Genomic DNA, 22,931 nt, shown 5'->3' with positions numbered 1-22,931 from the left:
TCTATGCTAGTAAAATGATAAATGATACAGTCAAAATGATCCAAATGGCTGTATTTAATGAGTTCACAACACAATAAAAAACGTAACATGAAAGGAAATAAAAAGTAATTTTAATAAGTATTAACAAGATGTCTTTACTGTCTTCCATTCATTTACCTTTTTCAGTATTAAATTGGTTAAAAATAAGAATCTTACTGGTTCTGTAGCAAAAATTAAATATTCCTAGTTTTAAAAATTAGGCCTAACTGCAGGCTTAAAATGGTCTTCAGAGGAGCTTTCCCAAGCTAATCATCCAGCACGCACTTAGCAGCAGTGTAACAGTAATGTAATACACAGTATTACTAACATTGGGAGTCCTTTCCAACATGGACGACTGGCATTTGAAAATCAGACATTGCTAGAGATGTGGTCTCTAGCCTCCCTCCCATATATGGTCATTTTGTGGGGTTGAGTGAAGGAATGCACTTTGCTCCTGAGGGATTGTTATTTTTTGGAGCTAGCCCAGGCTGGCCTCAAACTCCCGGTGATTCTCATGTCTGGGGGTGCCGAGGTTGTGGCTGCTTACTATCATGGCCAGCTTGGGATTCATAACCTTTTTGTTCCTGCTTCTATTTAGTTTGATTTTGTTGAAGTCTTTTTAGGGGCCTTCTTCCTCTAGGCACCGTTATTTCCAACACAACAAAACAAAAACAAGTTTTGTTTTCATAGACTTCAGTACCCATATATGTGGACATCCCCTTCCATTGGAATATATTCATACTTAAGGCTGGGGAGGTGACTCCATGGGTTAACTTTGCTATGCAAGCATGAGGTTTGATACCCAGCAAGCATGTAAAAAGCCAGGCATGTCTTGAACCTCAGTGCTTGGGGCCAGTCTAGTGAAATAGCAGAGTCCAGCACTGAGACCTTTATCTCAGAAACAAGATGGAGTACTAGATGAAACTCAAGTCACCCTCTGACCTTCACATCTGCACACACAGACAAGTGCATCCCCCACACCCTTATACATATACCACGCAAAAAAGTCTAAAGTCGACATAGGATTATATTTGTCAGCTAGACAAGAGGCGCTGCAATTTATAGTTCCCTTCTTGGCCAATGGCGGCAGCACATAGAGTGACTCGGTTTATTCTTCAGGTGTTAAGTATTCCCCTATGATTCTGGAACCCTGGAAAAATGGTGTGGCAGGCACATGCTGCCTGGCACACAGCACCCACCACCTCAATCTGATCATGATTCTGCTGATTTATCACATAGAGGCTAGGATATATCCTGAGTTCCGATGCTGATGTTTACAAAGTAAATCTGAATACTAGAGTGTCTGTGTGTGTGTGTGTATACATGCGTGTGCATGCATGTGTGTAAGAAGCTCTGTAAGGGAAGTGTTTTGAATCTTGATTCTACATTTCACATCTCCTTAGGTTATTTACTGAGTCTGTTTCATCTATAAAATACAAACAATTTTGAATCTCAGAGATAGTATCAGAATTTAGATGTTTGCCAAGTACCTAACACACATGGTGGACTGTTTTACAAATACACTGAGCACTGAAGAATATTGCGACAACGTTGAGTGTGATGAGCAAATGATGTGGCTGGACAACTGAAAACCGTTTCCTTCAAAGTGAGTCACTGCAGACTTATGTATATTCGACCTTAGAATCAACTGGTAGTTTCAGGGAAAGCATATACTAATAGTTGTTTCTTGTTGTTTGCCGCATTTAAATTGAGGCATTTGCATACAAGCAAAACATGAAAACCTGGAAATCCAAATCTCATGAGTATTGCTAGGACAATTTAAGACCTCTGCCACCAACACTAAGGGTTTAAATCGTGTTTCTTCTCAGGACTATCTTTAAACACTGACATCATTCTCGTTATCCGTGTGTGTGTGTGTGTGTGTGTGTGTGTGTGTGTGTGTGTGTGTGTGTGTGTGTGTGTGACGTGTGTATGGATAACAAGAATGGCTTCATCATACAGTGTTTGTGCACATGTCCAGATTCTCAAGTTTATTATAACACAGTGTCATTCTATTTTTCTATGACTTGCTTTCCCTGGCTAACAGTCTCTAGCACTCGCCGATGTTGATGTAACTAGCTCATTTTTCTCTACTTCATTTCTGTGAACGAATGGGTGCTGGGAACTGACCTGGAGTCCTGGGAAGAGCAGCAGCTGCTCATGACCCCTGAGCCACGGGAAGGAAAGCTCCTCTTCCATGCAGTAGAAATGCCCATGTTCCCCTACCGACAGCATTTGTATGTCTTTGAGACTTCATCCTTTTCTAAAGGCACCTTGCTTTGTTGGTTCATTGTCTTGTCTTCCATGAAAATTTCAGAACTGGCTTTATTAATTAGCTTAACATGAATTTTTGGGGTTTTGCTCCCCTATGTAGTCAACCAATGGGATGAGTTTGGGAAAAGAGCATTTTATACTAATCCACCAGCATGGCTATATCTTTCTGTTTGCACAGACTTCTCAATGCCTTCTGATATTATTATAAATACTTTGTTTTACTTATTTATTCCTAATATCTCCTTTTTTGCATATATATATGTGTGTGTGTGTATGTACACACACACCAGGTTTTCCCCATTTTAAATGATCTTTTTGTGAAAAAGCTAAGCTTTAAACCATGTCATTTAGTATCATATACTTTTTAGACAAAGATACAGGAGTAGGATATTAAACTTTTTAATTTAAAAAATACAAGCATGATTACATTAAAATATACATTACAAATCTATGCCAAAGTTGAACTCATTTTCTTTTCGTTGAGACCTGTTCTCAGTAGTCCAGCTGGCCTGAAACTCACAGGCGGGCCTCAAACCTGCAGCAATCCTCCTGCCTCAGCCTTCCAAGTGCAGAGATTATAGGTGTGAAGCCACACCCACCTTTCAAAGTTTAACTTAGAAAACAATCTGCTGGGTATTCAGTCCAGGAGAATGAAGCCGGAAGTTCAGGTTTTCACCCCAGTTGAGACAGCGTGAGTTATTGGTATGCACACAGGGAGACCTCACTCCACTATTGCTAAATCTCTTAGGCTGTGGGATTTTTGTCTCTTGGCCTTATAGCCCGGGCGCAGGAACTCTATCTTTCTTTTCTTTGCTTCACTTTTATTTTTATGTTTCTTCAACTTTTTCTTGGCAGCGATATCAGGATTGGTTACAAACTTGAAGAGAAAGCAGAGATCTTTCATTACTTTTGCGGTACACATGAAAAGAATCCAGATCGAACGCAGAGATGTCATTAGTGACAATCCCTCTCCCCTCCAGCCCTCCTCCTGCCCTGGGGAAGAGTAGCACACGTGTGCACAGCACTCCTAGCACTAATTATACCTGTGGCCCCGCCAGCCACAGCAGCCGCCTCACTCACCTCCAGGGCCTTCCTCTTCTTCCGGAGCGCCCTCTTTTCACTAGCCTGCTTCTGCACAGAGGCAAAGGCCAGGGAGAAGCTCTCGAGTCCAACCAGCTTTCTGAGTAATTCTATGATTTCCTGGGAGAGATTCTTCAGCAGAGGATCTAATCACAGGGAAAAAAGATGAGAGGCGGTCGGTCACACGTCAAAACATTTAAACTCTTGCGGCACCATGACTTAAATTACCACTCAACACAAATCCACTGGCCTCGGAGCTCCTGAGGCGGGGGTGGGGCACCTGTAGTGCCCACCTCAGGCAGAAGGCAACAGGAGAGCCGACTCTAGGGGCCACCTCCCAGCAGGAAGCTGGCTGCGAAGAACCTGGCAGCATTTGGGTTTCCTCTGCGAGCCCACAGCTCTGCAGATGTGGAAGAGGTAAGACAAGCTCTTTCTCTAGCCTCCAGGGCACAGGTCAGAGCCCAGATGTCTTATAAAAAGCCCTTCTCTTTATAAAATGCAAATCAGCCACACAGTTGCTTATTCCTCAAATACCGTGGGAATTAAGATGTATACCAAACACCCTGGGCATTAAAGAATATCACTTCAAGACTAAGTGCAGTGAGCAAAAGATGAATGGGGCTGAACAGCTAAAAACAGCCTCCTCAGCTGGGTGGGGACAAGCGCACGCCTTTAATCCCAGCACTCGGAGGCAGAGGCAGGCGGATCTCTATGAGTTCCAGGCCAGCCTGGTCTACACACGTTCCAGGATAACCAGGTCTACAGAGAGAAACTCTGTCCTGAAAATCCAAAGCAACTCCACAGCAACAACAAAACCCCAGCGTCTTCTAAAAGTGTGACTTACTAGAGCATCGGGAACATCAACCTCAGGACCAACTGCTAAGGTCTCATGAAATCATGGACTGTTTTCTTTCTATACTTAGTTACTTAAGCCACACATTAAAAAAAATTAAATTATGAGGTATTTGTGAGTAAGCAAGATATGAAAGCCGGGGAATCTAATGCCAAGTCTAACACAACTGCTCCATTTCCAGTTGTTGTTGTTGTTGAGATCCTCTCCCCACGTACCCCAGGCAAACCCCAAACTCCCAATTCTGCCAGCACCTCCAGAGTGCTGGGATTACAGGTGTGCACGGCCTGTCCAGCTCACGGTGAGGTTTAGGAATACCGCAAACTTGCCCCGGGAGTAGAAGTAAAGCATTCTCTCTCTTTAGATAGCGTTTTACTGTGCAGTTGTGGCTGGCCTTGAAGTTATCAAGATCTACCTGCCTCGTGCGCACACCCAACACAAGGTTTGTTGACTAAGCAGAAAATGAATGTTGTCTTCCTTGCACTCTAGGAGGGAAGGGGTGGTGTGGCATTCAGGAGAGACGCCAGTGTCCCAGTGTGCGCTCAGAGGACAGGGTTACCTTGCTCTGCGTAGGTGCTGTTGAGTTCCCGGAACAGCGGGGCGATGATCACTGGGAGGTAGGGCTTCACTCGGTCCACCCCGAGGTCCACGGCCACCGCACCGAGGAACTTAAAGATGCAGGTCCTCTGTAAGGAGAGACTGGTCACTGTAAACGCCTCTGCTCAACATCCACCATGCCAACAGTGTGCATGGGAAAAGCAAAGGTCTCGATTGTGAGACAGATGTTGATGCTGCTTTAGGTTCAAATTACAAAATAACGGGGACCCGGAAAGTCTTACCAATAACGTAAAAACATTCAGCAAGAAACACCAAGCCCCAAAACCAACACCCCAAATCAAAACTCCCAAATAAACAAAACATCAGGCATTGTAACTTACTCCCATAATAAATCTAGCACTTGGGAGGCTGAGGCAGGAGGATTCCTACAAGTACAAGTTTCAGACCTGCCTAAGATATATAAAGCAAGCACCAGGCACATGAGTTATAGAACCTACGTCAGGAAACCCTGTCTCTAAACACTGGAAAACAAAACCCAAAAACCTAACCGGTGTCAAAAACCAAGAGCCTGCCATAGTGGCACACACCTCTGACGCTCCGGCATTTGGGAGGTAGAGGCAGACAGATCTTTGTTAATTCCAGGCCTGCCGGGCCTAGCAGAGCTCCAGGTCAGGCCGGGCTACACAGTGAGCTGCGACCCTGCCTCAGACAGAAACAACAAAACAACCACAAAGCCTGAGTCGCCCTGCGGCACCTTTAAGGGGTTTCTCGGCGAGTAAGCAGCCTCCAGCTTAGCCGTCCGGGACAGCTTCTGGATCAGCCACAGCAGTGTGGCCGGCCTGCTGGGTTCTTCCTTCTCTTCTCTCTCAGATTCCATCTTCCCATCTGCACCAGCCTCGTCTCCTGCCGCCTCTCTGGCCAGAGCATCTTCCAAGTCTTTCAACTCTCCTCGATTGTTCCCAGAATCGGGTTCCAGTAAATACAAGACTTTGGCTATGAACAGTAAGTTCTTAACAACCTTAAAGGGGGAGAGGGAGGAGGTTAGATTTTGAACAAGCAAGGCTTCTGGGCCCTAACCCAGCGGCGGGAGACAGATGGTGGGCACCCAGCACCATGACACTGGCGGCGTTCCTTCAACTCCTAAGTTCCTCCATAAAGTATCCAGATCCATTCTCACGTAACCATTAGCATCCGGCCCAGTTCTGTCTTTAGAGTCTCAGAAGCAGAAAACCTTTTCCCAGGGAATAAGCACCGTCATTTATCTTGCACTAATTCTTTGAACCTAATTATGCAGAAATAATCTGAACTGATTAGCTGTTTTCTATCCATGTTGATTCACCTGTGGAAGATCTCTCTGAGGTGATATTTCTAGGAGGAAACCAGCTGCTGTAAGTTACACTAATATAAAATATCACAAGTGGTCAACCAGGAACCAACAGTCTTTAGAATTCAATGCCGCCGGGCGGTGGTGGCACACGCCTTTAATCCCAGCACTCGGGAGGCAGAGCCAGGCAGATCTTTGTGAGTTCGAGGCCAGCCTGGTTTACAGAGTGAGATCCAGGACAGGCACCAAAACTACACAGAGAAACCCTGTCTCAAAAAACCAAAACCAAAAAAAAAAAAAAAAAAAAAAAAAGTAGAATTCAATGCCAAGTACTTAATTCGGCCTTCCACCGAATGGCTGTCCACTGCTTCCCTGACCCTGCCATATGCAAAGCATGTTACCATTTACTTTTTAAAGATAGAGGCCCTGTAGCCCAGGCTAGCCTCACACTGATGGCAACCCTCTCACCTCAGCCTCCTACGTGCAGGGACTACAGGCACGAGCCACTACACCAGCTACAGCTGCACTTCATCTATGAAGTGTATAAACTATTTTTAATGATGGAATGATGCATCTGCTTTTAGGGACAGCCAGTTTGTAGGTCAGACTGTGAATGATGTTCTTTCTTTTTAACTTCCAGGGATATGGGAAGGAGAGTCAATACCAGGTTCTACTAGAGTATTAACCCATCAACCAACTCCTTTCAAGCTTTAGTCACAAAGTAGAACTGGTATTTTAAGGTTAAAGGCCAACAGGTAAACAGTTTCTCTAATCTATCATCTTTATTGGGAATGGTGATGAAGCCACAGTTATTCCAATATTGACCCCAGAGCCAACTAGACACGTATGCGTAACGACACACATACTGCAGTGGATGTTTACATGTTACCAAATATCAAAGCTGGTTGAAAGCAGAAGAAAGCAAGTAACAGTCAGGCGGTGGGGAGCACACCTGTTATCCCAGCACTCAGGCAGCAGAGGCAGGTGGATCTCTGAGTTCAAGACCAGCCTGGTCTACAGAGTGAGTTCCAGGACAGCCAGGGCTACACAGAGAAACCCTGTCTTGAAAAACCAAAACCAAATAAAACAACAACAAAACCCCAGAGAAGGTGAATAACAAATGTAAGCTGCCTTAGTCTGCTGGTGGAACCGTCTGTCGGCTGCTTCTCTTATACTAGAGACTCCATACACTCACTCTTACCTGTTCTCCTAGGGACTCGTCTAAGAATTTGGAATGCAGCTGATGGCATGAGGCCAGAGAGATGCTCTTCATCTGTGAAAAGAAAAGGACATCAGCAGACAGACAGCACATCTGCTGGCCACACACAACAGCTGGGTGTGGTGGCGCACATCTGCCATCAGGAGCTCGCCAGGAGCCTGAGCCAGACAAGAGCCCTGTGAATCCGGGCTACACCGAGTTCCCGAACAACGCTATGTCACACAGTGGGAGCATGTCTTAAACGCCTACTGATGACATACGCAAGTCATCAGCTGCTGCGTCTCCCACCCCAAGACAGCCGCATAGACCAGAGGATGCATCTCACCCAGGTCCGAAGGGAGGGACAAGGTTAGAGACACTTCTCCTTACGGACACACGGGCAACAGCAACCAAACCCAAGCCAGGCACGGGGGAGTTTGTCGGCAGCAGTAAGTCTGCTGCCTTAATTTTAAATGCCCTTTTTGTCCTGTCCCAGTTAAAAATGTGCAGTTGGGTTCCGGAGGGTGCTGGGGATCAGTTCCCCTGTGGTTTTTCCTGTTTGGAAAACAGTGTCCGGCTTGCCACCGGATACAGAGTAACCCATTCCTTGACTCCTGCTGTTAGAGGGGTATATAAGCCCATGTTGGTACGAATAAAGAGAGCTGCTTCCCTGACGAACTGAAACTGGGAGTCTAGAGTGCTGTTTGACCTCGGCGTCCCTCATCAGATTTCGTGCTCCAGTTGCACGGGCTGAGGCAGGAGTTCAAGTCCTAGGACTTGGGAGGCCGAGGCAGAAGGCTGGATTTTAGTCTAGCCAGCGCTACATAGTGAGACTCTGCCTTAAAAAAACAAACAAACAAAAACAAAAACAACAGAAGCAAACGGTACCTTTTGGTCAAGGTCACTTGTTAGGAACCTGACTGCTACAGGCTCCGTGGATTTCTTTTTGCTTTTCCATTTTTGAATGAGCTCTTCTGGTTGACAAGATGCAAAGAGCAATCCAAAAATCTGGGCTGCTGTGAGCCACACCCAGCTGTGCGGATGTCTGAGGTGAGAGTGTACGTGACCTGAAAGAGCAGAATGCATTCTCAGATTCCCTGAGGTAGACGCGGTGAGTGCAGGCAGCCAGGGAGCCTCTCTGTGTGCCTAGACCGAGGAACCAGAGAGGAAAACAACTGTCCCTGCTCTCCAGGCCACAGCAGCCAGGGAAAGTGAGGTAGAAAGACACAGGAAACAATTATAAACTAACTGTCTGGTGGACACTGAGGAAATAGTGAAATGCCCACAGTTCCCTGTGAGCTGGTGCCACCTGAGCTAGTTCAGAACCCAGTGAGGTAAGATGCTGTGAAGGACACGTTTTTTAAGGTCAGCACTGTAAACACGTACACAGGCACCAGCTTAATCCTAATGCTGGTGACTTGGTGGTCGGAATCGATCGTTTCCTTACTGACGTCTTTCTACAAAGTGTGCGCTATTGTCACCAGGCGAGGAGAGAGATATGCTCGGGGGAGGCTGCCGTCACCTCACCCAGAACTCAGGCTTCAGCAAGAGCACACAAGGTCGCTCTCCATGCCCACACGTGGCAGGTAAAGTGACAGGTCTGATGTGACTGTCACTGAACCACAGCATTCCACGTAAAAACCCACGGACTGACTACTCTAAACGCACACGTTAAATTACTTTTATTTCAGCCCCCACCATCTTATTATCCCCCCTCCCTCTACTTCTTTTTATCAATAAGGCCCCCACAGATAGTTCTTATCTGTAAGTCACATCTTAGAATTCCTTTTTTTTTTTTTGAGCTGAGGATCGAACCCAGGGCCTTTAGCAAGCGCTCTACCACTGAGCTAAATCCCCAACCCGTAAGTCACATCGTAACAGAGCCCTGGGGAGACAGGGAGGAAAGGGGAGGGAGAAGGAAGGGAGAGCTGGTGAAGGGGGGGTGTGGGTGCCAAGCAAATCATCACGCAGCAGCTGGACTTCTGTAACGTCTGCCTTCGCAAAAATTTACCCCCAATTAATACCCTTTGTTTCGTAAATGAAATGTATTAGTGATGAAAAACACCCCCAAAAAAAAACCATTGCAGTGTAATGATCTTGATGGGCTTCCTTCAGAGTGCTTTTTTTCATCTTGACAGGCTCTTTAGTGGCTCCAGCCATTTTCTACTCCTATCACAGCATGCAGGAACGCAGAACTTGAAGAGTATAGACATTCTCCGGTATGACAGAAAGTTTACTTTAGTCTACTGCTCTTTCACCTGAAGATTAAGCCTACTTTTCTTCAGATTTCGGTTTACACGGCAATCCTCAGGAAGGCCTTCCCGACCTTCTGCCCTAGAAGCTTGAACTCAGAACACAGCAACAACATCACACAAAGCAGTCTTCAGAATCCAGTCAGAGGTGACCTCTCTAGCTGGAAAAGTCAAAGCTGGCAGGTGTGGCCCAGCCTGTACTGCAGTAAGAAGCTCCCTCTACGTACCTGTCTGCACTGTACCCTGGCAGGTTCATTTTGTGCAGAAATTGCCAACTTGGATACTTTCCGCATGATATCATCAATTTCTGGGACCAATAATTTCCTTGATAAAATAGCCTGAAATATAAGGGGGAAAGACATATAAATTTCATCCACAGATGATCTAAGTAGGCATGACATTAAAGAGTCACAGGCAGTTTTTAAACACAGTGAAAATAACCAAAAAAAAAAAAAAAGTATGTACTTTTATTTTACCACATAAATCATGGTAAATTCATCCAAATTAAGCACAACAATGAAAGACCCTCCAACACGATAACCTAGAGCAAGGCATGTGTCCAGGACTCCCCGGGCTTAGGTAAGCATGTATGTACATATGTGCATACATATGTATGCATACATGCAATGCTAGGGATTGAAGCCAGGGCCTTTGCTAATCTAGGTAAGTGTTTCAACACTGAGACAAATCCCCAGCCCCTCTGGGAAGATTCTCACAGACCTCATGTTTCAGTACTATATTAGGGCTTAGAGGTTAAGAGCACTGGCTATTCTTCCAGAGGTCCTGAGTTCAATTCCCAACACCCACATGGCGGCTCACAATAGGATCCAGTGTCCTCTTGTGGAGTGCAGACATACACGCAGACAAAGTAGCCATATACAGAAACAATTCCTTTTAGAAAATACTCTATTAGCTTGTATCTGACTATCAAAATCATAATAACCTTTATTAATTACTTAATTTCAGAAGTTAAAGTAGTACGCTCCATATGATTCTAAGGATCTGATGTGCATACATAAACATCCAAAATCAACATCTGGCAACATCATACCTTGAGAAGACCAAATGCAGTGGCTTGTCTTGTGGTATCATAAATGTCTTCCTCAGCATATGCCAGGAGAACCTGAAGTTGTTTCTCAGTTATCTTATAGGACTTGACCTTCTTGACAACGATGGTCACACACTGTAAGTCACAACAGTGAATCAGACCCAACGTGAGGGTCAAATGAAATGAAAAGATCTTAACAACAACCCAGGAAACCAATCTGACTAAAGATGGGATGTGGATCCCAGTCCTGGCTTTCTCTCTCAGGGTAACTGTTTCTTCTCACCTTGAAACAATTCACTACCAGGTGGAAGTTCTGGCCCCGGGCAGCCCCCAGTCTTGCATAGTTCTTCAGCAAGAGGAAAAGGTGCTTCGTCAGCTGCCCTGCTTTCGTTTCTATGGAGGGCAGAGGGAACCGCAAGACCCAGATCAGGCACTGCAAAGCCCCTGTGATGACCTGAGAAAACAGAAGCAGAGCTATGACCCAGGACAGGGCGGGGAGGTGAGGAAGCAATGGACGGTGTTGGGCCAGCTGTGGGAGAACTACCACAGGCTAGAGTTTCTCACTTCTTAAAAAAAAGGTTTTGTAGATTTATTTCTGTTCTGTGTATACGTGAAGCGCATCAGACCCTCTAGAGCTAGAGTTACAGCTGGCTGTGAGCCATGTGGGTGCAGGGACGGGACCTGGGTCCTCTGGAAGAGCAGTGCTCTTAACTGCTGAGCCATCTCTCCAGCCCCAAGTCACTTATTTCTTGCTGCAGAAGAAATGACTCCCTGTCACAGCAAGTGAAGGCGGATCATGAGTAAAAACAAATGTGCTCACTTACCAAGTTCTTAAGGATTTGGATAGACGGGACAATTTTAGGACTTTTGTTAATTTAAAATAGCTTCCTGTTTTCTAGAATGACATTTCAATGTAACCCATCTTTGCGAAGTTTGTTTTCGATATACAAAGCACTCCACTGGGTATCATTAGAGCTTCCACCAACACTACCACCTTTTTCGAAGGCTTATGTATGGGAATTCTGATCTCACAGAGACACTCAGAGACTGTTAATAAAGTTTACCTTGAATCAGGGGGCGAGGCTAGCAACTAGCTGACCAGAACTGGCCATAGAGATGCCAGCAATTTGGATAGAGAAGATGCACAGGGAGGAAGGGGGCGGAGGTGGGGGGTGGGGTAGGGGAATGTGAGTTTGGGCTTCCTTTTTGGTTTTGGCCAGAGACTCTTGCTGGGCCTCTGGCCAAAAATCAAGGCCAGCTGGTTGCTTTCTGGCTTCTCTGATCTAGGTTTTCACCCTCACATCTGACTCCGAGTCTGTTGGTAAAGAGAAGGACAGAGACTTAGTTAAACCTACACAATCAGGCAGCGGCAGAGCTGTGGCTGTGGGACCAGAAGGCCTTCCAGGCCGTGGCCAGAGTGGCTAGTGGGCGCTAACTGCGGGCCGTGGGGTTGCAGACATAATTAAAATATCCGTAGATTCATGTGCAGCCGCTAAGCTGCCAGAAAAACATCAGTCCTAGGATCAAATCCAGGGCCCTTCACATGCTGGGTAAATGTTTGGCCACTGATCTACATTCCCAGTACATTACTGGGCATGATAAATACAAAGATAGCCAGGCATGGTAGTGAAAGCCTGTAATCCCAGCCCTTGGGAGGCTGAGGCAGGGAGATCTTGAGCTTGTGGCCAACCTGGGCTACACAGTTAAAGAGTCTGTTTCAAAAACCCACAAATAAACGCACACATAACTTCTGTTAAGAAGAGACAACTGGCTCAAAGCCAGCTGAAGAACAAGTTCCATGTCGTACAGTTAAGTGCAGGGAGAGCGAGTGCCGGTGCTCTGTGAATACAGACGGATCCCCAAGTTCCCAGCTCAGATAGCTCTGCAAATACCCGGCACACTCCCTCCAGCACAGTGCACCCTTACTGGGCTGGATTATGAGAGAGAAGGAGCCCAGGCGCTGTGGGGGCGGTGGTGGTGCTCGCCTTTAATCCCAGCACTTAGGAGGCAGAAGCAGACAGATTTCTATGAGTTCGAGGCCAGTCTGGTTTACCGAGTGAGTTCCAGGAGAGGCTACAAAGCCACACAGAGAAATCCTGTCTCAAAAAACCAAAAAAAAGCCGGGCCACCTGGAAGTTCTGGGCTTAAATCTGAGCTTTTGAAATGATGGCCCGTGTTGACTCTGGAGATGTGGAGGCTCTGGAGTCTGGCAGACAGAGGTTCAGCATCTGGATCATGAGCAGTTGCCAGCAGCAGCTTCCTCATTACGATCTGCCTTGGGCTGGAGGAGAACTCAGTGGTACGGCCCTTGTCTAGTGTGCAGAGACCTAGGGTCATTACAACAGAAACCGGCGAGCTGGGGACAGAGTCTGCTGCACCTCAGAGAACCCAAGTTTGGTTCCTAGAACCTGCACCAAAGAGCTCACAGCTTTACCTTGGTGTTTCAGAGGATCCAACGCCCTCTTCTGAGTTCCTTGAGCATTCACATACATATATGCAAACATATATGCAATATAAATAAAACTAAGATAAATCTTTAAAAAGAAAAAAAATCTGCCTCAGGAATTTGGAAGGTTGGAGGTGAAGTCATTAAGATAATGGCAATAGTGACCATGATGAAGATGAAGATCACTGGCCTGGGGACACCACTGAAGGTGTTTTGAGAATCAATGAGATAACCTACCTACAAGGACTTTCCAAGATGTGAAGGGCTATCCAAACAAAGGGACTTTGTGTGCGCTGTGGCTTTTGTGTGCACATTGGGACCCAAACTCAGGTCCTCATGCTCACACACCATCAACTCTTCTTACTGAGTCTTCTTCCTGGCCCCAGTGGTTATTTTCAATGAGGTGGACAGTGATGGTTGTACTAAAAATCCCTTCGTTAATTTGGTCATCTCAGAAGCGACAGCTCCTGAGGTACGTTCCAGTATTCCACACAGTGCGGCCCTTGTGCAGGAAGGGATGATCCAGCACGGACCAGTACTCACCTTTACATCCCTGGCACCCAGGCAGTTTATGAGCACCGACACAAAAGGGTCCAACATTTCCAGCACATGCTCATTTGAAGACTGGAACTTGGAAGTCTTTAGACTCAGATGCAGCAGCTAAAAGGGTTGAAGAAGATATTTTACATTATTTCCCATAATGCCAGGCGGGTGAGGTAAAGGGAGTGACCTGCAGAGATGAATGCGACATTTCAAGACGCTCCTATTCAGAATAATAAAGAAAATGAAGGAATCTAAGAAGTGAGTCTCAGAAAGTCAAGTGCGTGGGAACTCAGCCTGCAGTTGACATGCTATTCACAAGTGAGCGCTCAGCATCTCCTGGGATTCCAGGCACTGGCCCGGTGCACAGGGGACAGCAATGACCAGGACAGCCCTGGTCCCTGTCCTGAGGGCTCTTAGAGACTCAAAGAGAGTGAGGTGACTTTAGAACCGAAGGGAAGCTAGGCTCACTGCAATGGAGGCTGGGATGGCGCAGTAGGAGTCTGCAGCCTTGCAGCCCAAAAGGACCAGGAAGACTGTGAGCCACAGGAACTAAAATCATCAGATTAAAAAAAAAAGACAGTGGAACTCTAATAAACAGAAGAGTCAGAATAGTAGCGGAGTCAACTGTATCATCGAGGAAGGGCCAAGAGTGGTGGTGCACGCCTGTTACCCCAGCGCTTAGGAGGCAGAGACACGTGGGTCGCTCAAAGTCTCAGGCCAGCCAGGGACGCCTGGTATCGGAAGTAGGTAGAGACAAACAGTCCCTTAACAAATGCACCCCCAACACTTCTGTAATGACTTCACGGCGCAGCATTTCTACGGAGGCGAGAGGCTCCCGAGGTTCTGCAGATGACGTAACAGGAAACAGGGCGTAAGGAAAGAAAGGCTCACCCGAAGCCCAGACTCGATGAAGATGTGCATGTTGGTCTTCTTGCTCACCACAGCCTTTGGCCCACCTCGAACTGGAGTTGGGGGGAGCAGAAGGCAGCTCTGGGGTGGCAGTCGCTCGTCAGGTGCGGGGGCTGCTGGCTTCCTGTCAATCACAACGGAAGAGAAAGAGCATGTCATGTGCTTAAGGACGTCACCGTGGCCTGTGCAGACCTGAGCGGCACTGGGAGGCCCGGCTGCTCTAGCATGGTCTTCTCCCGTCCTGCAGATGACGGAGGGCTGCCCGGAGCTACGGCAACCCCTAGCAACGGAGGCCAGACTAAAGAACGGACTGAATGGAGACGGACACCAGGAGGACACTTGCGGTTGCAATCTGAACACAAATGCTAAGGTCTCTTCAGAACACAGAGCAAAATCCAAAGGATGTGCATGCGGTATTTTTAGATCACTTAAGTTTCACACCTGTTTTTATCAGAACAACAGCAACACATTTCAAATCCATCCTTCCATTCAGTAAATATTTAAGATAAGCTGGCACCAGAGAAAGGTATGAAAATGACCGACTGCATTTTCAAGCTAACTCACAAAGAGAAAAATAAACTTTCAAAACTTTTTTATTTTATTTTTTTATTTTCTGAGACAGGGCCTTGGCTGTCCTGGTACTCACTATGTGTGTAGCCCAGGCTGGCCTTGAATTCAGAGATCCCCTGCCTCTGCTTCCTGAGTGCTGGGGTAAAGATATGCACAACTAACTACACACGACAAAAGACAATCTCAGGTTGAAAGGGTCATTTGGAAGGGTCTCGGCCCGAACAGCACAGAGTTAAGAAGAATCCTGCTATCTAACCTGGGCCAGCATCCAACTCAATTCTCCTGCCTCTGCCTCCCGAGTACTAGGATTACAGGCATCCAGTGACGGGCTTAGCTAACTTTTGGTTTTACATTACATCCGATTATTAATTAACGTACTTAAGAGACAAGGACCGAGGACTTGCTGGAGAAAAGCACAGGACACATGTTTATCTTAAGGTCCCCCCAATAACTTACTTTTCCTTTTCTCGGAGCAGTGGCAGATTTTCACTGACCAAACCATAACTGAGCAGTAGAAGAGATTCTGCAGTCATGTCTGGATTCACAATTAATCCTGCTATAATTCGGCGTAAGGTTTCGTGAACTTTCCGGGCAAGTTTTAAACTGGTGGTGTTTTGTAGGATCTAAATTAGCAAAGAGAACAGCACACAGATGAACACAGCCACACTTTCATTTGCTGTAATGGCTCTTACACAGACTTGCTTCCTAGTGTGTTCTTTTTCTAATTAAAGAATGTATGTACTGCATCTTCAAATAGCTAAAACACATACAGAAAAGTTAGGCACAACCTTGTGAACTGAAGTCTCCAAAAGAAAACAGTCTACAAGGCTGACTGAGCAATTAAATCCCCAGTGACTGTGGAGAGCTGGAATGTCGCAGGCCCAGAAACAAATGATCTCAGGCTATCTCTAGCCCACAAATGGTCATTCACTGTGCACCTCTGTGCTTGACCTCACATCTTTGTGGCTATCTAGTAAACCCTTTGGGGAATGTAGGACAGACTCCAGCTTCCACCAAGACAAGGGCTGCTTCAGAGACTCTGGCTTTACTGTAACTGACCTACCCAATGTTTCCACAGTGTATTTCACTCATTCATTCATTTTTGTTTTTTTAAGACAGGCTTTCTCTCTGTAGTCCTGGCTGTCCTGGAACTCACTCTGTAAACCAGGCTGGCCTCGAACTCACAGAGATCCACCTGCCTCTGCCTCCTGAGTGCCGGGATTAAAGGCGTACACCACCACCGCCTAGCCTATTCGACAACGCACTTTTAAAACGCCTTCATTTATTTCTCTGTTTCTTCTGCTACTATAAAAACTTCACAAATCTGTTACCATGTTGGAACATGGTAGTTGAGGTGATATGAATTCATGGTCACTCATATTTGGCTTCAGAATAATAAAAAGCATAAAAATCTCGTACTCCCTTTGAGGGGAGAGCTGTGTTTTCCCGACAGTCTCAGCTCTAGAGACAGTCACTGTGATTGGTTTCTGTACTTCTGATTTCTTCCATTCCTGCGACCTCTTCCTGTTGGTGAGGCTCAGGGCACAAAGCTGTAGGTATCATCTGCCAAGTGCACTGATAGGGGTGACTGGTAGGCATGTGTGTGCATGCGCGCTTGTGCATTCACACATACACTCACTCACTCACACTCAGATCCCACACCCACCTATCAATAAAATGCATAGTTGCTATTTAAAAGGAACCATGTGAATTAAGGACTTCGATGGTCAGGCTTTAGGACAAACTCAAAGGAACTTGGTGGGAACTTGGGATCATCATCAACCTCAGCCAAAGACTCAGCACTTCACTGTGTGAGACCCTTTCCATCTCAAAACAGACCCAACATTCTTAGGTCCGTGCACTCTAGTGACAGCGTGACCTCCCACCAAGACATCGGGGACTAAAAGTAACCTGTCATTCCACATAGCACATGTTTGTGGTGGTAATCTAATTGTACAGAATTATTATTTTGATTGTATGTTAATAAATAAAGTTGTCTGGGGGTCAGAGCTATTAGAGCCATAGCAAGAGTGTGGCGGTGGTGGCACACGCCTTTAATCCCACAAGATCTCTGTGTGTTCAGGGATACAGCCAGCATTGGAGACATATGCCTTTAAGACCTAGGGGCCTGTACATTCAGACAGTGACGAGGCAGTCATGTGTTTGGGTTTACAACCAATGAGAAGGCAGAACAACATACTATAAAAAAACAAACCGACAGGAAGTAGGTCTCTTTTTGCGAAGCTGGGACAGCAGAAGGAAGGGTGAGATTTAGCTCTGACCTCTCGGCTTTCTCTTTTACATTGTTTCTGTGTTTCTTATTTAATAAGACGGTTGGTTACATCTACACGTGTTGCTCTAGTTTTACTACCCAGTGCTGTAATAAAGTGATCACCGACATCACTGAGTGGCTGTCACTGAAATGGGCATGGAAAACAAGAAACTGGGTAACTTAAGAGTCCCTGTTCTCTAGCAGCAAAAACAAAACAAAACAAAACAGCAGAAAGCTTGTGACCTTTGGATTGGAGTGGTCTAGAACTAAATCCTGAGTTTTTGTAACCACGTTCCTTCCTTCCTCTCAAGCCTTAATTTCTTAACCACTCAGCCAACTACTTGGCCATCTCCCCAGGCCCATGCTTAGAACATTTAACAGGAGCGTTCTTCTGCTTGTCAGTATGGGAGTTGTCTTACCTCCAAAGACAGAGCTGTAAAATGCACTTACACCCCAACTCTTCCTGCCTTTCCTGTCACACTTTGTCTCTGTCAGGGACCGTGACTGGCTGATCATAGCACCTAAGTCAAGGCTGCCACCCAGGTCCATTAGGGACTTGTCTGTTTAGCACAAAAGGCAACCCTGGGTGACACAGACAGTGTTTCCCCACAAGACTTTGAGGAGCTCAGCGACAGAACGTTGGGTATTCCTGGATCTCACTCAAGTCCTTACCTCTTTCAACGGAAGAATAAGTTTTGTAACCTGATCTTTTCCAACAAACTTGCCCAGGATTTCATAAGAATCGTAACTCTTGCTCCTTCGCGCCTCCATGACTTTGGACAGAATCTGCTTTACTTCCTTTTCTTCAGCAAGGGCACCAAACAATTCATGGTTAAAAATCTTTGAAAGAAAAAAGGACAAATGGTAGAGATGAGCACTCAGCAAGGCATGCCCAACTAGCAGTCCGTGACGGGCACCACAGGACCCAGTCCAAGTCAGACTGGGCTGGAATGAAGGGAGAGGAAGCTCTGTTAGATCTCCCACATTTTCAACGCACTTTAGAAACCAAGCAACACAAGGAACAACACAGAGCAACACGCCGAGATCCATAAAGCCTCATATCTGCCACTTAACAACTGAAGTGAATATGAATTTTGAAAATGAGCTCAAAAATTAGAGCCCACATTCTAAAAATTAGCAAACAAAAGGTGTGTCAAGTTCATCAGACTCCTAATCCTGCCTCCCAAATCATTTAAATTATTTAATTTGAAAACCTAAGTATTTCTTCATTATTATAAAGTTCTGATTGAACAGACTTTTAGCTTTTTCAACAAATCCATGACATACCTCTAGTTATTCCTTTAACCAAGATGATTGGAGATAACTGGAAATTTTTGTTCAAAAATTTCAATTTTGTTTCAAAAGCTGTTGACATGCAATGCCAACCCTCTTTTGAAAAACAAGGTTAAACTAACTTTGAGACACTAGCAACAACAGAATGCCATGGCAACAAAGTCGCAGCTTTTCTAACATCTGCTGTGCGCTCGTGTGTGTGTGTGTGTGTGTGTGTGTGTGTGTGTGTGTGTGTGTGTGTGCGTGCGCGCGCGCGTGCGTGCGCATGTGTGCTGAGGTTTAAACCTAGAGAGGGTCTTCCACACACTAAGAACCCACCACCACTGAGTGAAGCCTGACATTCTACTTTCACTTTTATAGTCTATTTTTATTCTTATTTGTGAACTGTTAAAATGATCGTCGCCCACTTAAGGGAAACAGAATTGCATTCTGTGAATCTTACCTCAGTCATTATTGGTAGACAAGAGTCTAAATCCCCAACTTGCAGCTTGCTGCTGAGGCCTTGCAGCAATGTGTAAACGGTGAACGTGAGCACGTGGACCTAAGATGAGATACACAGACAGTTAGAATGCAAACGGCTAAGAGCCCTCCCTACACACGAGGGTGCTGTCCACAACTCAAGAGTCCGTGCGTTAGTTACTGCCCAGAGCAGCGTTGAGACCTGCTACCACACATCACCATTTAAGGTCCTTTGCCAGAAGCATGGCTTGTACAAAATACAGTGTGTTCAGAAATCCAATGGTATGCTTAGGTACTATGATGATTTATGAAGGAAAGGCACTCAGACACACGTAAACTGCTGAGAAACACACCACAGTCTTTCAAGCAGCCAGGGAAAGAAAGACATGTTACTTGGAAGGGAACCAACAGAACAGCTCACCACAAAGGGTGTCCAATGCTTTTGTCAAGGTAGAAGTCTGAATTCAGGAGTGATGTCCCTTTCAGGAAGGAAGGCGAGATAAAGGCCTCCCAGAAGGAGGGAAGTGAGACCCCACTGCCTCCAGCCCCACATTCACTATGATTACTAGAGAAGTTCTTCAGACTGAAGGGAATATCAGCAGACACACCCAAAGAAGAAAGAGGCAATGGTAACTCCCCAGGGCAGGACTGCTTTCCACCTTGGACTATTGAAGTTACAACATTACCCTATGAAGTTCCCGCTCCTCAAACACAGAAGCAACCACAATACATCGGGGGGAGGGGGGGAGCACCCACACAGCAGTGAGTCTCCACATTTCACTTGGAGTAGTAAAATACTGACCTTCATACACCGTTCAAACATATATGCTGGCGAAAAAAGCCACATAAAGAAGGAAGACTGGAATTGTACTTAGAGCATGTTCCTTACACATCAATCAGTAAGTTAAGACATGCAAGGAACTTTAAATGAGTATTTGAACACGCTGTAAGGCTCCCTAAACTTGACCCGAGGGTCCTGGTAGATGCAGGTTCTACAGGCAAGTGCAGGCGGGCTCTAGTTTGCTGTCCAGGCCATACTTGGAGCTGTGGCAGGTTAGACCACCATTGTCCAGGCCCACACTTGGAGCTGTGGCAGGTTAGAGCACCTTGTCCAGGCCCACACTTGGAGCTGTGGCAGGTTAGACCACCACGCAACTACTCATGTTTCATTTCCTGGTAGCCTTACTAATTTTATTTATGCCAAGTTTACAACATTAAACATATACATATCTTTTTTATTCACTCAGTTGGCAATGCCTTCAAATAAACATGACAACAAAATTTTATGAAGATCTACAGACTATGAAACAATGTTAAACAATGTGAAAGAAAGAAGACCATGTAACCTAGCCTATGAGGAAAGTAGAGTAAGACGGAAGGTCTTTTGACCTGATGGATACTGATGAGAAACTTTGGTTTTGCTGTTATTTGAGATAGGGCCTCATGGAGCCGGAACTGCCTTTGACTTGCTGGCGCTCCTTTCTCAACCTCCCAGTACTGGGAAGAGAGACATGAGTCCCCAAACTGGGCTGTGACTGGAAACGTGAATGTTGCCGACTGCTCGCTCAGTCAGCTTCACTGAAGACAGACACACAGTACTACGACTCCTGTGCGATCAAACCCTGGCTCACCTGGTACCCACGGACAAGGGTCGTCTGTAATTCTTTGAGAACATACTGCAGAAAGTGCACACCCAGATCTTCGATTATTTTGGTGAGAGTACTGCGTGCAATGTCTCTGATTTCCTGTGCTCTGTTCTTGAGGAGGACACACACCTTCAGCAAAACACTAGAAAAAGCACAGTTGAAAAATAATCAAGAGGCAGAAACATAAAAGCACGCCCGTCTGTTTGTCTCTCACTTATGCACAAGCCGAATTCCCAGTTAGGAGGCAAAGGAGCAAGTCCTGAGTTCCTCTGAACTCCTCCCATCTGTCTCACCTGGGCAGATTTGCCTCCATCACCTCCCGTGGGAGGGACCGCATCAGCTTCACCATGGCAAAAGCCAGGGGGACTCGGACCACTTCCTCCTCATTCACGACCTTTGACTTGACCAGCTTGTGCTCTTCTTCCCTTTTGGTCTGCAAGAAAAGTTTAGGGGAAATTCAAACACTAAGGACCGCAAAGGCCTGCCAACACTGTATCCTGCACCTGACTGTCTCCTTTTCCCCAGACTTGATTATGGCCAGTGACTGAACCCCAGGTCTTGGGGTTTGCTACAGTGAACTTTCTTGACCCCTATCTTTACATTTAAAAGACAATTATTCTATTTTAAGCCTACTGCTCGTTTACGTGTGTGCGCATGTGTACCCAATGGGAGGTCAGAGGTGGGAGTCCGATGTCCTGCTCTATCGCTCCACCGTATTCCTTTGAGACAGTCTCACAGTGAAGCTGGAGCGAGGCGGACAGCCAGCAGACCTCAGCCACCCACCCTCCCCACAGCACTGGGTAATGGCATGTGGCACAGCCATGCCCAGGTGTTGAGGAGGAGGCCAGGGAACCGAACTCAGGTCTTTATGCACACCAAGTGCTCTTACTCTGCTTGTCTCTGTTGAAGCTAGTTAACTCTGCTGCTATGATGCAAAACAATGGCTGTGTTCTAATAAAACTTTATTTATTAAAAATAAAACAAAACCCCAAAAACAAAACGCCCAAGCTGTTTTATACCAAGAAAGGCAGGCTCTGGGTATATGAGAATGCACTGTTTAAGGTTACCCTTGTCAACCAGGAGAAAGATGGATCTGTCTGACCACACTGTCTGCCCAAGATGACATTTAAACAGTACAGAAGTAGGCAAAGAGCAGAAAGGGAAATAGATTCTAGTGTTTAGTTAGCTTTCTTTGGCTGCAGCATGTGCTGCCCCAGTCCTTACCGCAGACGCCAGGCACTTGTGGAGCCTGGGGAGGATGTCCCCGGTGATGGCTCCCTGGATGGTTTGAATGGTTCTTTCCAACTCCTCCCGAGTCCGAGGAAGGAAAGAGACGGACTTGGAGCCGCACTCCTGCTGCACAGCTGCTGCCCCACCAGATGCCGCTGCCTCGGCGGCCTCCAGCGGCTCCCTGCCACCTGACGAATGCTCACACGTTTGCTCCTTCTCTCCCTCATCCACGGGCTCCAATTCCATGGCTTCATGTTCCAGTGACTCAGTCATTTCAACTGTGTCTGTAACCAAAGTCACCTTTAATTACATAAAGAAAGGTCACAGCCAGGTGTGGGGGTCACACCTGTCTGCAATCTCAACCAAACTAACAATCTTCACAGTGGTCCTCTCAAGAGGCCAGCCTGAGCTACAGAGTCAGCTTCTGTCTGAAAAGGAGGAGGAGGTGGGGGCGGGTGTGGGGGAGGAGGTGACGATGATGACGATGGTAATGATGACGATGAAGCTGTGCAGCGGTGACAGGCCACTGCTCTTCCCATCAGTATCTATCGTCCAGGAGACAGTACTCATCTCCAGTCACAGGCAGGTGAGGAAAGAGCGGAGGAAGCCGCGGGGAGTGAAAGGCTGAGGTTTTCCTTCTCACAGCTGGGAGTCCAGTGAGGGACAGAGACAAGGGAAGGGTGATTACAGACGCATGTGCCTTGGCCAGGACGGTTGTTTTCGAACAGTCGGGGGGAGCACACTGCAATTAGGATTCTTAGCCAAGAGAAGGTTTCCTAAACAGAGTGGCTAGTTTCCTTACAGCAGAAACTCGCGTTTACAAGAACGAGAACCAGTCATCAGCTGTTGGCTCTCGTGGGGAAATGGTCTTCTGGGGTTCAGCTTATTTATGTCCGCTTGCTGTGTTGGGCAGAACCCAGGGCCCAGTGCTTGAGTGCTGCATCACTAAGCTTCAGCACGT

General features: G+C 46.4%; 1 protein-coding gene across 1 annotated transcript in view; it reads right to left on the bottom strand.

Moving 5' to 3' along the window:
* Positions 1 to 88: 88 nt before the first annotated feature.
* Utp20 (UTP20 small subunit processome component) overlaps positions 89 to 22,931 on the bottom strand; it is an 83,533-nt gene continuing 60,690 nt past the window's right edge. Inside the window, exons 41-58 of the mRNA XM_037211919.1 lie at positions 21,965 to 22,254; positions 21,034 to 21,173; positions 20,726 to 20,882; positions 19,078 to 19,176; positions 18,015 to 18,182; positions 15,527 to 15,693; positions 14,483 to 14,624; positions 13,592 to 13,708; positions 10,886 to 11,056; positions 10,606 to 10,737; positions 9,736 to 9,892; positions 9,561 to 9,643; positions 8,191 to 8,448; positions 7,306 to 7,377; positions 5,535 to 5,798; positions 4,782 to 4,908; positions 3,373 to 3,518; positions 89 to 3,169 (exon numbers count right to left, since the gene is read on the bottom strand). Of these exons, the coding sequence (XP_037067814.1) occupies positions 3,014 to 3,169; positions 3,373 to 3,518; positions 4,782 to 4,908; positions 5,535 to 5,798; positions 7,306 to 7,377; positions 8,191 to 8,448; positions 9,561 to 9,643; positions 9,736 to 9,892; positions 10,606 to 10,737; positions 10,886 to 11,056; positions 13,592 to 13,708; positions 14,483 to 14,624; positions 15,527 to 15,693; positions 18,015 to 18,182; positions 19,078 to 19,176; positions 20,726 to 20,882; positions 21,034 to 21,173; positions 21,965 to 22,254 (2,846 nt within the window). The 3' untranslated portion in view covers positions 89 to 3,013. The remainder of the gene's footprint in view (positions 3,170 to 3,372; positions 3,519 to 4,781; positions 4,909 to 5,534; positions 5,799 to 7,305; positions 7,378 to 8,190; positions 8,449 to 9,560; positions 9,644 to 9,735; positions 9,893 to 10,605; positions 10,738 to 10,885; positions 11,057 to 13,591; positions 13,709 to 14,482; positions 14,625 to 15,526; positions 15,694 to 18,014; positions 18,183 to 19,077; positions 19,177 to 20,725; positions 20,883 to 21,033; positions 21,174 to 21,964; positions 22,255 to 22,931) is intronic.

Source organism: Peromyscus leucopus, chromosome 18 (genome assembly GCF_004664715.2).
Source record: "Peromyscus leucopus breed LL Stock chromosome 18, UCI_PerLeu_2.1, whole genome shotgun sequence".
Classification (NCBI taxonomy): domain Eukaryota; kingdom Metazoa; phylum Chordata; class Mammalia; order Rodentia; family Cricetidae; genus Peromyscus; species Peromyscus leucopus.
This window is presented reverse-complemented; position numbering and strand designations above follow the sequence as displayed.